Source organism: Puma concolor, chromosome E4, assembly GCF_028749965.1.
Source record: "Puma concolor isolate L17-30 chromosome E4, mPumCon1.1.hap2, whole genome shotgun sequence".
In the NCBI taxonomy this organism is placed as follows: Eukaryota; Metazoa; Chordata; class Mammalia; order Carnivora; family Felidae; genus Puma; species Puma concolor.
Window position 1 is genome coordinate 69,919,198 of NC_141683.1, and position 14,766 is coordinate 69,933,963.

Consider the following 14,766-nt stretch of genomic DNA (forward strand, 5'->3'; position numbering starts at 1 on the left):
ACGGCATCTACAGAATTTCCGTGCCCCGTCTCCTGTCGCGGAGAGAGACCCTCAGAGTCTTCTGGGGGTGGTTTTCTGTGCTGCTTTACTTCAAACGTTTAAAGGCTTGTTCTGTTTTGCCGTGTTGTAATATCGCAGCCTGGGATAATTGTGTCATGTTGTTGGGCGAGCGTTTGTGGAGCGGTATTGAGACTGGGGTGGAAACCACATTATGAGTTAGTACCGTTATCCGTTTCATTGGAGCTGAAACCGAGAGAATGAGTTTAGGAATAATTGGGTAATCAAAGTGAATTAAATCAAGAGGGGGAAAATGTCAGTCTGGCATCAAACGGGGAAGCGCTACACTTCCACATCTGTGGCCTTTATGCATTTTAATCAAGTCTAAATTATGCTATTAAGACTTATTTTTGCTGCATTTCCTTGCTCAGACGCAGCAGACTTTGTATTCATCTCTGGATAATTCTGGAAACATTGACGCATTCCCACAATTTCCAGGGAAGAGCCACCTGACGTGCTGGCCAGCCAGCTGCTCGGAGCTGCCGTTAGGTTCCCACCGGGTGTGGGGTGCAGGCCGTGGCCCCAGGGTGGGTGGGTGCTGTGTGGACGTCATCGCGTGGCCCCAGGAAAGTCGGTGTCGGTGGGGTCTGCTTGATGTCACTCCACTGTAACAATAGCGTGTGGGCCACTGGCACGCAGACACCGGGCCACAGCAACGTGCCGGGTCTTGCTTTCTGGTGTCTTCGCTGTGTTTCCTAGGGTGCGATGGGGGTGGGCGGGGATCCTGTCTCTCCAGTGAGAAATCTGTTTAGCCTAATTAGTAATGTTTTTTTCCGGATACCTCTTAAATCTGTAAAGTGATAATATGCTGAATTATGGAGTGACACAGCCCCACATTCACAAACACAATTAACTTAGAAGCCTTTGGTTTGCTTTGTTGAATTGTTGGTTGTGTGTCGTGTCTGAAAGTTTGTCTTAAACCTGTTCGTTTGCTCTGAGTGCTTTCTCCGTGTTTTCTGTGTGGTTTTGGTTGGACTCTCAGGTCCCCAGGAATGTGGCTGTCCTTGTGCCAGGGGGAGGGGACAGCGCTGGGCAGAGGGGACGGCACCGGGCAGGCCTCCCCAGGAGCCGGCTGCTGGCTCCAGAACAGAGGTCAGTGCCCAGAGCGCCGGCCACAGCTCTCCCCTCCAGGCTCGGCTCCTAATTTACAGAAGTCAGAGTCTGCCTGTTTAAGGCTCACCCGTTGGGCCAAGGGCAGGACTGTTGTGCTCATGCCCAACAGTCATTTGCAAAGACTCTTAATCCTAGAGCATCATAGGAAACAATCTTGAATATTTTTGGAAATTAAGGTGGTTCTAGGAAATCAGGAGGTTACCATTTTATGAAGCTCTATGTTTTTGTTCTTTAGGGAACTGGTTGAATATTAATGTAACAGCTTACCTTCACTTATTATGCACTTGCCGTGTGCTAGTCATTGCTTTATGTCTATTTATGCCTCATCTAAATTACACAATAGCCCTAGAAGTAGGCACTTATAATAGCCACGTTACATATGAAGAAACACAGAGAGGTTAGGTAACTTGGCCAAGATCACACAGCTAGAAAATGGCAAAGTCAGGATTCAAAGCACACAGTCTCACCCCACAACCTGTGCCCTTAGGCATCAACTACGTTATTTGAAGCAACTGTATGTTTTCAATAGAATGACAGGGCAGGGTGTATTTAGAGCAGTGTTTTTTAAACCTGTTTGACTGTGAACCGCTGAAACAGATGTATTTTACATTGCAGACTAACAACTAATGAAACCACACGAAACGGTCCTCCCCTTTACCCTGTGAGAGCCACTCTGACTTTTCCTTTCTATTTCATTTCCAAAAAGTGCCCGTTGTGACCCTTCAAATAGGTCTCGTCATACCGTAAGGCCACAACATGCGGATCAACCGCTTCTGACAGTCCTGGATGTAAGCTCACTCTTCAGGGGGCCTGGGCTCGGTGGTTTGTGGAGTGACTTTCTCCCACTGCCCAGCGCTGTGCGATGGTTCAGCATATAAATAGATTATAGCAATCCCCTTTTCTCCTTCTTCCCTTTTCTTTTTAAAAACAAAGAGCTGAAATGCCGTCAAACACGGAGATTATTTCGACTGGAACAGAGAGGGTCAAGAACCACTTAATAACGATCTTGTGAGGGAAATGCGGGTCAGGAATCAACTTTTATAAAGCAAATTACGTTTTCCCGTAGACTTTAATTGTAACTGTAACAGTGTTAGGTTGCTATTTCTACCGAGTTCTGACTCTGAGACCTCCTCTAAGTCCTGCGAGGGCCTTCCGTGGCCCACCCTGGCTTCTGCAGGGGAGGGCGGGCCTGGGACGGGCCGGCCTCCTCCCTCCCGGTGAGCGGAGGCATCTGTGGCAGCCGGGGGCCACCTTGCCCGGTCCTTCCAGCCTTTCCTGGCACGTGTCCGGCAGCCCCCGGACTGTCTGTCGTCGGGGACGGGATCCTGTGCGTGTTCGAGCCTGACCTTGCCCAGGACGGGCCGCTGGGATGTGAAGACGATGTCCGGGTGGCTGTGCGGTGGCCGGAAGCTTCCGGCGTGCCAGGTGGCTCCGTGTGATCAACCTGGAGCGCCGTGTGCGCGGACGCTGGTGTCAGAGGGTTGGTCCATCTGCTGGCCGGTTTTGCTTCGTGTCGTTTCTTCTGTGTTGCTGCACACACACCACCAGTTCCTGTGCTTCCGGGATCCGACAGGCTGTTGGTCCACGCGCTCGCTTAGGAGATGAGCTAAGGGGCGCCCGGGGGGCTCAGTCCATGAAACGCCTGACTGCTGGTCTCGGCTCAGGTCGTGAGCTCACGGGTGTGAGGTGGAGCCGGGCGTCAGGCTCGGCGCTCAGAGCGGAGCCTTCCTGGGACTCCGTCTCCCTCTCTCTCTGCCGCTTCCCACTCGCTCACTCGCTCTCTCCCTCCCTCTCCCTCTCAAGTAAATAAAAATAAAATAAAAAGGTGAGCGAAGGTCACTCTGAGGGCAAAGGATCTCGGAGGCGGCAGAGCTCCAGGGGGCGTAAGGCGCAGTGAGCAGGCGGTCAGACGGGCCTCGCCGCGGTCTCAGGGCCTACCCGGCTCCTGGCTCCACAGGCCGGGCCACCCGACCTCCAGGGTCTTCAGAGTAGGACAGGGGTGAAGGTTTTCCCTTCTGGTGAAGAGGCGTTTGTTCTCCTGTGAGATGCTCTCAGAGAAACCCTGTCCGCAGAGAAAGCGCATTCGGCCCAGGCGAAGCCGGGTCTGTTCAGACCGACGGAGGAACGTCCTCGTGGTGTGGAGAGGGACTCCCGGGGCCCGCGACCTTCCCGCCTTTACTCTCGTCTCTGAGGACAAGTGTCCCGTGCTGTCCAGGGCCGGTTCCGCCTCAGGAGCCGCTCGCCGGGCCCCAGCCACGGCCTCCCCAGGAGAAGGCTTCGGCGTCCAAGTGTGGCACCCGCCACGCTGTGGTCAGTGGGAGCTCGGTGACCGGCTCGCCGGGCTCCGGGTGTTCTGGGTGACGCATCTCGCCCACAACGTGCACCGGGATGTGTCTGTGCTGCGGGACCACGAGGGTTGTGTCCCGTGGAGGCACTAATAGTTCACCACTGCTGTTTGCTCCGTCCTGTCCGGACAGCTATGGAGACCAAACACGTTCACAAACGTCCTTTCCCTCAAAGACTTTGCAGAGTCATGAAGACGTGAACCAGGAGAGGCCCCGTGGGTGGCCGTGGGGGTGGCTGGTGTGGAAGGGGGTGTTGGGGGGGTGCATGGGGGCCGGAATCCCGAGCCCGGGTGTGGTTCCAGCCTCTGCTCCCAGCCCAGCATCCCCCCCACCCCAGACACCAGGGCTCTGACCCCAACCCCTGGGGGGTCTCGTGCCCGCCAGTGACACTGATGAGGGTGCTGGGGGCTGGGCTCGGTGCTGCTCTGGATTCAACTGCACACGTGCAGATGCGTCTGTTTAAACTTCGGCGGGGACGCCCTTTCCTCGCTGGCCCCAGATCCTCTCTCACTAAGCGAATGCATAAAAAATCAATTTTTGTGTCTGTATTCTGTATCTTCCTGCAAAGACTCACACAGCAGTTTACAGAGGGATAGAGCCGGCCCCGGTTCTAAATTGATTTGGCCGCATTGGATACAGTCCTCCTTCCTCCAACATGACTTTTCAGTTATGGTAAAGCCCAAAGATCGCTTTTCACGCCTCTTTCGGTTTTAGGGTTCTTCCTGGACTTCTTAGGGTGCTCACGGCTAAACTGCCTGGTGGGTTGACTCCAGAGTAGCCAGACGGGAAGTCAGGACCCCCGTGAGCCCGGGGTTTTGATGCATTTCTTTGTATATGAAGGACCCTCGGGGCCTGCTGCTAATTTGCGGCTGGAAGAAAAGGGAAGGAGGAGATCTTTCCTCCTGTTCCCCTGAGGGCCAGAGCACCAAGTACAGAGCTTTCTGGACGTTTCCTGGGGCCACAGTGCTGGGCAGGGACATCAGTGCCAGTGGAGGGGACGCTGGACCGGGGCTGTCACGGGCCGGGACTGCCCACCAGGCTGCTTCCTGGGACTCGGCTCTGGAGAGAAACAGTGTCCCCTGGGACGAGGGGTCGAGTGGCTCTCCTGTCATTCACGTCCTTAAAGTGTCCGAGTCCTTTAGGAAGATGGCACGAGCCTGGGACCCCGGGAGGGAACGGGGCCAGGAGGAGAGGGCTCTCCCTACTCCCCCCTGCTCTCTCACACATGTGCGTGCACGCACACACGCGCACTCACACGCACACATGCACACTATAAGGAACTGGTTCACGCGGGTGTGCAGGCCAGGAGGTCCAAGATCTGCCTGGCAACCTGGTCACCCAGTGGGGGCCGATGGCGTGAGCTCTGGTCTGAGGATGAGTCTGACAGCGGGAGGAGGTCAACGCGCCAGCCTGACGACGTCCAGCAGAGAGAGTTCTCTCTTACTCAACCTTTTGTTCTGTTCGGGCTGTCAATAGATTGGATGAGGCCCACCCACGTCAGGGAGGGCCGTCCGCTGTACTCAGTCTACCCACTCACGTGGTGATCGCATCCAGAGGACCGTGTGACCGGATGTCTGGGCGCCGTGGCCCGGTCACGTTGACCCATAAGGTGGACCGTCACACGGACTGTCCCTTGTGCGTACACACCGCGTTCTGAATTGGATTTAGGAGGAATGGCCAGGAGGTACCACCTCCCAGGGCTTGTTAAAAAGGAAAGTACCCTTTTCTGTCTGTTTCCCCCAAAAGAAACATATCAGAAATCACCCGGGAACTCTCTCCTCCCGCCTAAGCTGTGGCCGCTCACTTCCAAAGCATCTGCAGGATTTGGAGCCCGGACGGCAGGCTGCCAGGACCCTCCGGGCAGGCCCCCCCGTCCCTAGTGGGTGTGCGTCCGGTGGGCTGACCCCCACGTTGCAGAGGACGGCTCTGGAGAAGCAGCCCCGGCTGGGGACCGACCCGCCGGGGGTACTTTGGAAAGTGGCGTCTCGAGCTCTGGCAGGCCGTGGGAAGCGACCGTCTGGCTCGGTGGGGTCAGTGGTCCGGATGAAGAATGGCCTCTTATGCCATCCCGTCCTCCGACCTCGGTCCCTTCACCTGTTCTCACTCCCTCCTCTGTGTCGGCGGCTGGGCCCAGCTAGTGGCGTCCTGATCCTCAGACCGTTGGAAACGGAGCGACGCAGCGGCTGGTCCCTGGGAGGCAGCCGACAGGGCGGCGGTGTTTGAAGGGAAGGATTAGTAAGGAGAGCACAGAACCGGGCCCGTGAGGAAACTCTGCGTCCTCGCAGCATGGTTCTCTCGTTAATTACGAGAGCAGGAGTCCTTCTGACGGATCACGGATGCTCAGCTCTCCCCTGGGGGATCTGTCCTTTTCTCAGAGACAGCGGCTTCCTGGCTGGGGCAGGGAGGTGTGCCGGGCCGAGGGGTCGGTGCCTTTGACGGGCAGTCGGTGTGGCTCCCTGGTTAGTGGGTGTGAGGGAAGCATGTGGCTCAGCCACATCCCCACCCCCTCTGGCCCTGTGCTGCAGAGGCACGAAGGGGGAGGTGTGTGCAGGTGCAGGTGGGAGGAAGGTCGTCAGGAAGTAAGGAATTCGGTCCACGCGGGTTGGGAGAAAGGAGGGGCCGGGAGGGTGTTAGGAGAGAACAGGTCTGTGCTGGGGGAGAGCCCTTCACGCCCACCTCACCCTCGGAATACCTCATCCAGCCAGCCATCCATCCATCATCCACCCACCCATCACCCATCCTCCCACCCATCCATCTCCCCTCCCTCCCTCCCTCCCTCCCTCCCTCCCTCCCTCCCTCCCTCCCTCTCTCCCTCCCTCCCTCCCTCCCTCCCTCTCTCCCTCCCTCCCTCTCTCCCTCTCTCCCTCCTCCATTAGCAGCACCTGTGGAATGCCCCCTTACTACACAACATGCCGGGGGCTGAGGAGGTGAAGAATAAGACACAGCCTCCCCTCCCTGCCCCCCCGCCCCAGAAGTTCACAGCGCAGCGGGGGAGGACGTGAGGTAGACCACAACGCTGCCAGGGTGAGGAGGACTCTAGGAGAGGTGGGCACAGGTTCCCTGATGGGAAGAGAGGCTCCTGGTCAGACTCTGAAGGCGGAGGGATGGTTCCCGGGGAGGCACCCCTGAAGCCAGTCCTGGAGGGTGGACACGTTTTGGGGACCATCCTTCCCTCAGTGGGTTTTCCGGGAGACCCCCTTCCTGCCTCAGTGGAAGGTGAGCCCCCCTCCCCTGTGCCTCCCCGTCCCTCATCTGCGGACTTTCTTTCTCCCTGCTGCGTGGAGACAGGCTCAGATCTCTTTAATTTTAAGATCTTAATACAATAATAGGAAAGCCCCTCCCGTGACCCTAATGCTTCAGCCGCGGGATGACCCGCGATGGCTTCAGCCGCGTTCTTCCGTGTACACTGAGTGCCTTGGAGGACAAGCCCGGGCTGTCTGCACCCTTCCAGCAGTCCCTTCCTTTCTGCAGTCCCTTCCAGCCTGGCCGCGCCCCCGTGCCCGGTGTGTCTCTTGCCCTTGCCCAGCCGCCTGCCTGCCTTCGTGGGTGCCGCTGTCTCAGCCATGTGCCACGTGGCTTCCTCTCACCGTCTGTTCCCAGGAGGCCACCCAGCTGTGCCTCCAGCTGCCGTCTGTGCGCAGACATGCGGCTCAGACTTGCTCCTCCGGCTGGTCACCCCCACCTTGCCTGGGTGTCTCCAGACCCAGACTCCCCGCACCCCCCTTTGGCCCCAGGTGGTTTTCACCGCGTCCCGTCCCCCTGCATGCAGGCTCAGCGCCAGAACCTGGGACCATCCTGGATGCCTCCCTTAACTCCTTCCCCTCACCCCTGCTGCCATCCCTTCCGTCCCTGAATTTGCGCTTCTGCGTCCGTAGTATCTCCTGCGGCCTCTCTGCGCCACTCCTGCCTCTTCTGGCCTGTCGTTTCTCGCCACGACTGCTGCAGTAGCTTGAGACTCCACATGCCTCAATTGCTGGCCCTCCCAGGAGCGGGACTGGCTGCCTCAGAGCCATCTGGAGAGCTTTCCAGAAGCACAGCCCTTTGCCCCCCACCCTGAGAGCACCGGGATCCATGAGTCTGCCTTTCACAAACAAACTGTCCCTGGATCCTGACATAACCTGGTACCTGGGAGTTATTTCTGATGGTCTTCCTGCCTCCTGCCTAGTCTGTGCAAGCCTGTCCTCTGCCTGGGTGAGGAGAAGTCATTCGGAGACACATGTCTGGTCCCCATTATCCCTTTGTTCAAGCTCTCAGTCCCTGGGGTTAATATCCAAAGTATATGAGGAACTCACATAACACCAAAAAAAAAAAAACAAAAAAAAAAAACAAAAAAAAAACAACCCAAACAATCCAATTAAAAAATGAGCAGAGGACATGAACAGACATTTCTCCAAAGAAGACATCCAGATGACCAACAGATGGATGAAAAGATGCTCAACATCACTCATCATCAGGGAAATGCAAGTCAAACCGCAGTGAGCTGCCGCCTCACACCTGTCAAAATGGCTCAAATCAACACAAGAAACAACAGGTGTGGGCGAGGATGTGGAGAAAGGGGACCCCTCGGGACCTCGTGCACTGGTGGTGGGAATGCAAACTGGTGCAGCCACTCTGGAGAGCAGTGTGGGTGGAGGTGCCTCAAGAAATTAAAAATAGAGATGCCATGTAATCCGGTAACTCTACTACCAAGGATTTACCCATAGAAGATGAAAACACTAATTCAGAAGGACACTCGCACCCTTGTGTTTATTGCAGGGTTATTTACGATCGTCAAGCTACGAACAGCCGTGTCCACTGACCGATGAATGGACAAAGAAGTGGTATACATACAACGGAATATTACGCAGCCACAAAAAGAATGAAATCTTGCCATTTGTGACAACATAAATGGACCTTGAGGGTGTTATGCTCAGTGAAATAAATCACAAAGAGCAACAAATACTCTAGGATTTCGTGGAATCTAAAACACAAACGGTCCAGAGCACACATGTGGTTGCTGGAGGAGAGGGGTGCAGGGAGCAGCGCGGGGAGAGCGGGTCCGGGGAGAACAGTCACAGCACTGTGAGTACGGTCAGCTGTGCTGTCACGGTGATGTGTGGTGAAGATGTGTGGTGACGACGGCAGCTCCGCTCATGTGACCACAGCGTCACATGCACACTGCGGGCTCACCGTGTTGTGCACCCAACACTAATGTGACGTCGTGTGCCAGCTGCAGCTAACAGAACAGGACTCCGTTCCTGCCGTGACACCCCGCTGCCCCCCGCCCCCCGCTCCCCCGGCAACCAAGCCCTGGGCTCCCTCATCTGTCCTCTCTGCCTCCTGCCCCGCCCCTGGCTCCACCTCCCGCCCCGCCCCCTGCTCCAGCTCCTCCTCCCGCCCTCCACCCAGCTCTGGCTCCGCCTCCCACTCCGGCTCTGCCTTCGGGCTCCGCCTCTCCTCCCTCCACCCCACACCCTGCACCTCGGCTCTGGCTCCTCCCCCTTGGCCCGCCCCTGGCTCCGCCTCCCACTCCAGCTCCGCCCCCTGCTCTGGCTCCTCCTCCTCCCGCCCCTCCCAGCTCCACCTCCCACCCCGCCCCACGACTCTGCCTCTCACCGCCTGCCTGCCTCTCGAGTCCGCCTCCTGCTCCGCTCCTGACTCCGCCCCCAACTCCACCTCCCACTGTGGCTCCGCCTCCCACCCCGCCCTCGGCTCCCGCTCTGCCTCCTGCTCTCTGCTTCCTTCTTGCTCCGAAGGTCCTCCTGGACAGGACACTCGCACCCCACAGTGACTCAGAGGCCCATCCCCCCTGGCTGGTGGGCAGCTGCTCACCGGGCCCTCGCCTGCCCCTCGCCACCCCTCCCTGGTCGCCTGGGGCTGTTGGACTGCAGGCAGTCGACCTGAGCAATACTTTGAGGCGCCCGACTGTGTCTTTCCTTCCAAGTGAAGACACGACCCCATCACTTAAGGACACTGTGCTGCCCTCCCCGCGGGCACCTGCCAGGTTTCCCCTCTGCTCTGACACCTGCACAGGCTCTCCCTCCAGCTATAACGTCTGCAGACCCCCGGACACCCGCCCACTGCCTCCTCGCTTGACCCGGCCCTCCAGGGTCACCTCAGTATGCTTCCCTTCCCCAACACGGTTCATTCATTTCTCAAACGTCTGGGGAGCTCTTTCTGTGCAGGACCGGGATGGACTGTGGGCCGCAAAGATGAAGGGCTCACAGCTCAGCACGGACCGTGCTGTTCCCCACACTGTTCCCTGCAGGGCTGGTCTCATGGGTTAGGAAGCCACCAGGACCTCGGGGAGCCTCCAGGAGGCCTGGCACAAGGGAAGGAGCAAAGGGCAAGGGGAGGGGAGGGGAGGGGAAGGGGCGTTCACTGCTCAGGCCAACCCTGCCAGGACGCCATGCCGGCCTCCCCGACAGCGTTGTTCTGTCCCTGGAATGTCGTCAGTATGTCCTGCAGGGCCTGGCTCAGGTTCCACCACCTCCTTCCCGTCTGTTCTGTGGCTTCAGCTCCTCCAGCCTCCACAAAGGGTGGGGTCGGTCAGGAGGACTCCCGCCAGCACCGTCCCGAGTCACAGAGAGGGCTTCTATTCTCGTCTCTCGTGCTGTGTGGCCGCGTGGCCACGGCGTGTGGAATGACAGTGTCTGTCCCTGACGTGGGCAGGCCCTCGGCGTCCGGGGGATGCATTCAGAGGCACCTTTTCTTCTCTCTGTCAATGTAGGGTTCGATGGCCTTCAGGCGTGCACGGACCCAGGCGTCCCCGAGAACGGCTTCAGGACGCCCAGCGGAGGGGTGTTCCCTGAGAGCTCTGTCACCCAGTTTCACTGTGAAGACGGGTTCAAGCTGAAGGGCTCCACAAAGAGACTGTGTGTGCGACACCCTAACGGCACCCTCGGCTGGATCCCCAGCGATAAGCCTGTCTGTGCGCGAGAAGGTAAAGTGCGCGCCCTGCCTGCCCCGTCCGGGCAGGCCGATACCCCGGGCCGCGCCATCCGGCCCAGCCTGCATGCGGATGGGAAGGCGGTGTGGCCAGGGCCCCCGTGGCAGGAGGGACCGTGTTCCTCCTCCGCCCCAGTTCCCACTCGTCACCGTTTTTGTCCGTGTGAGCGAGCGGCTGGGAGAATGTTAGAGCCGCTCACTGTGCGCAGCCTCCGTCCATACGGAGACGCACATTTTGGACATGAGCCACGTAAGGAGGGAGCACCGCAGGGCCAGCCGACCTGGCGGGCGTTTATTTCTGGCAAGTATCCTGCTTGAGACGCGGCAGTCACTTACCGTTCGCGCCAGCCCACGCCTGCTGGTCGAGACGGCTTTGCTTGTAGGTGCGTAGGGTCCGGAAGGGAGCCCTGGGTGCCGCTGGTTGGGGAGGCGTGACGCGGTTTTTGTGTCTGAGGCCGGCAGAGCCTGGGTCTCTCGGTTCAGCGTCCGTCGTTGATTTTGGTTTATCACGGAGCTGTCACCGCGGCATGCGGGCTGTTACTCTGAAGGAGCCGAGATCCTTCTTGTGAACGTCTCTCCGTAGCTGACTTGGGGAGGCCTTGACAGGGCACCGGCTCAGCCCTCCTGGGGACTGCAGCCTGTCCCCAGAGTTCGCCCTGCCCTGGCTTTTAATTTCAAGGTTTTTTGTTTTTGTTTTTGTTTTTGTTTTTGTTTTTTTAAAGAGAAAAAATTAGCGCAAAGAATTAGGGTGAAATAAGTCAGAGAAAGACGAATACCGCGTGATTTCACCTCCGTGTGGATTCTAAAGAGCAAAGCTGACGAATAAACGGAACAGAAGAGAAACAGACCCCCCGAAAGAGAGAATCCCAAGCAGGCTCTGAACCCTGAGATCATGACCTGAGCCGAAACGAGGAGTCGGACGCCTCCTTGAGCCACCCAGGCACCCTGTACGTTCAGATTTTCTGCTCCCGTGCAGCCCGTGCAGGCCATGGTTTCCATGAGGTTCTACTGATTAAAAGTGTGTTTGGTTTGCAAATCCTGACTTTCCTGCCAGAATCTGTGCCCTGTGGTCTCAGTGTTTAAAATCTGGACAAGCTCAGGAACCTCTGAGGGCAAAGAGGACACGTGGGCTTCGTGGTTATTGCCCGGAGATGGGGAGACCTTTCCGTATTTCCATCCTGGGGGAAAAAAAAAGATGGCCCCTTCCCAGGCCTCCATAAGCACGTAGTCTGTAGTAATTCCAGAAAGGGAAGGAGCATCTGCTGTGGACAGCCCCAGGTGTACGGGGAGGGCCGTGCTCCTGGGGTGCCCCGGGGACCCCCAGCCCTTCCTTCCACAGCCGAAAATAAGACCACCCTTTCCACAGAGGGTCCAGACATCGTGTTGTGGTCTCAGGATCGGTTCAGAGAGTTCAGAAGAACAGAAAACACCTTTCTAAGTAGCAGCCGTTTCTCAATAATAACGGTAACCTTGGTGGGCTTTGGGAGACGTGCAGGAAGGTGCGTCCTGTGCTGCTGCGACGGTGGAGACGTGCGTCGCTGTTCGTGGACCGCGGGGGCGGGGGCACCGTGGGTGTCCCACAGAGGCGAGAACGCGGAACCGTTCTCCGCTGAGGTGTGCGTGGCCTCCTGCCCCGGCCAGGACTGTGCCGTGCGGATGCCGGGCTGCTGAATTCCTTGGTTCCCTCCGTCCGGGCGTCAAGGTGCCGAATTTTGGGCGGTAGTAGTAACAGGGGTCAGTCACCGCGTTCAGATAAGCCCTCAATGCTGAGAAGCACTTTCGAGGGGGCAGCCTCCCCGGTTAGGAAGGTGAGGCTCAGAGAGGTTCGCTGGCTTTGTCCCGGTCACATAGCAGACGTGCAGGCAACAGGCTTGGAGCCGCGGGTTTTCCCCTGCGAGGTCGTGTCATGGAGGCCACTCCCAAGGGCGCGTGGTTACTACAGGTGGCGGTGTTGGTGCTCAGGGCGGAGGGACTCAGAGGAACGTGGGGCCCAAACCCCCCTTCTGATCTGGTTTTTGTCGGACCCAAAGGGAAACCGAGAGCCTTCCCACAGTTAAATGGCGATTTAGGGACAGACCTGGTCCAGCCCCTGGTCTTGTCACTGTCACCTGGACCCCTCCCGGGCTGTCACGCTGGCGGCCAGTCCTGCCTGAGATGCGGATTTTTGAAAAGTAGGTTTAGATGCAGGAAAATGCGTTGTTATCCTGCTACAGGCGCCCTACAGAAGCGAGGTGGCACCTCCCTGGCTCTCCCGGATGCCCGCTGTCTCTTCACCACGCTCCACCTCAGCCTGATTCCAGTCTTAATCGTTCCCTCCAAGAAAACGACCGAGTTTCAGGTTTGGACCCATGGGACTGATCATGTAGGCGGTGGAGTTTTACGGCACTGAGACCTTCCACCCTACAGATGCAGAAACATCCTCTCCAGGCTGGTTCCGAGAGACCGGAGCCCCCACGGCCCGAAGCAGAGCTGAGGACGGTCACTGTTCAGGGAGCAGGGGAGGCGGTGGTGTGGTGGAGGGGACTGAAAACACACCCCACGGGTGCAGGGCGGTGATGTGGCAAGTCCAGAGCCCAGGGGACAGGGTGAGAGCCACCGATGGGCCTCTGCTCAGGTCTGCTGGGGGACACCTGCCCGCGGGTAAACACCCCTCGCCCAGTTCTCACGGGGGGTGAAGGCTGACTTTGCCTGAAGCCACCTGACAAACACTTACTGGACTCGTGTCAAACCAGGACGCGGAGAGGCCATCCCTCCCCTGACAGGGGCAGGGTCAGTGTTGCACACGTAAGGAAGGGGTGTGTTTAGAAGATCAGTACGCAAATGAGACTACAATAAGAGTAATTCGAATCTACTTAGGTTATGAGAAAATAGCACATGGGGGCTGGGGGTGGGGGGTGATCCGCCTGTGTCTTGCCCAAACGGACGTGCCACCGGCATTCGTGGAAACGACGGCCGGGCAGAGCCCTCTCCGCGCCCTGGCATTGTTACACCGGCTGTGCGTTTTCAGATGGACAATGGCCCACAGGTCCCGGCTGGGGGAGCCCAGGTTACCAGGCCGCGATCTACACCTTCTGCCCAGGCCCCCCCTCCCTTAGGACCCTCATCCGGGAGGGCGTTTGGGACGCTCATGAGAGTCAGACGGCAGCTTATAGCTTCGGGTGGACACAGCTCTGTGTTCAGACAAGCTGGTCCTCGTGCAAAACCACAACCTTCTCTTTTCCGCCTGCGGCTTCTCTGCTGGAGGCTTTGGAGGCAGATGGACCCGTGCGTGTTTATGCAGCGGGATTTAGATGCTAAAGGAGCTGTGATCTGCGTGCGGCCGGACACGGTTCTCTTGTCCCCGTAGCGGCTCCGTGGATGGTCACGGTCACGCCGACGTCGGTCTCAGGCAGACGCACAGTGAGCAAACCAGATGGGCGTCCGGCAAATGGGGCATCACAGGTCTCAGACAGATTCACACGGGGCTCGTCCCGAGCAGGCTCCCAGACCGCACCTCTGGGGCGCCTTCCTGACAAGGGTGCAGCCAGCGGAGGCGCTGTGACCCAGACCGTGTGGGAGACCCTGCCTGTGGCCGGCCGGGTGGTTCCTTCTGCCCCAGGAGGAGCGGAGGGTGCGTGGGGGACAAAGCGTTGTTCGAGCTGCACGTGCACGTGCCCTGAAAGTGCCGCCCCTGTCCCGAGACCCCCAGGGCCTTTCTGGCCATGAGTACGACTCCTGGAATGGCCAGGGGGGAGGGGAGCCTCGTGGCCCTTGTAGGCGGGAGGCCGGGGCCCACGCTCTGCACGCTGGCCGGGCTCCCGATGCGCTTTGTCTGCTCGTCTGCAGGGCCCCCACAGCCCTAGGCCATCTGGGTAAGGTTTGCATCCCTCAGGTGGGCGTTTGCTGAGAGTACTCACGCTGAGCAACTTCGGGTTTCTGGGTCTTTGTGTGGCTTTTCTCGACATTTCGGCTCTAGGTGCGTTTGGCTGAAGCCATTCTGACTCATTCACCCCCAGGAAAGCACGTGTAAACCCTCCCGTTTTTCCTATTGGCTTGGTGTGCTTTTTATCAGCATTGGAACCTGCCCCACGCCCGTCACTCAGGTGCACACACCCGGCCACCCCCAGTGCACACCTGGGCGTCTGCGTGTTACCTGTGCATCTGGGCGTCTGCTCCTCACCTGGGCATCTGCGCGTTACCTATTACCTGGGCGTCTGCACCTTACCTGGGCGCCTGCTCATTACCTGGATGTCTGTGCGTTACCTGGGCGTCCCTTCCCCACCAAGAGCGCTGTGTTTTAAGGAGGGTCGGCGTGTGCACCGGGGACCGTGCACTGCCACCTGAG

At 58.4% G+C, this 14,766-nt stretch overlaps 1 protein-coding gene across 4 annotated transcripts in view; it reads left to right on the forward strand.

The window, feature by feature from the left end:
* The window catches only part of SUSD4 (sushi domain containing 4), a 92,261-nt gene that overhangs the window by 35,319 nt on the left and 42,176 nt on the right, over window positions 1-14,766 (forward strand). For 2 of the 4 annotated variants that reach the window (XM_086693972.1, XM_086693973.1), the window contains exon 3: window positions 10,225-10,437. The exons of the other annotated variants lie outside the window; for them this stretch is intronic. In XM_086693972.1, coding sequence (XP_086550098.1) covers window positions 10,225-10,437 — 213 coding nt within the window. The remainder of the gene's footprint in view (window positions 1-10,224; window positions 10,438-14,766) is intronic. 4 annotated transcript variants of the gene reach the window in all.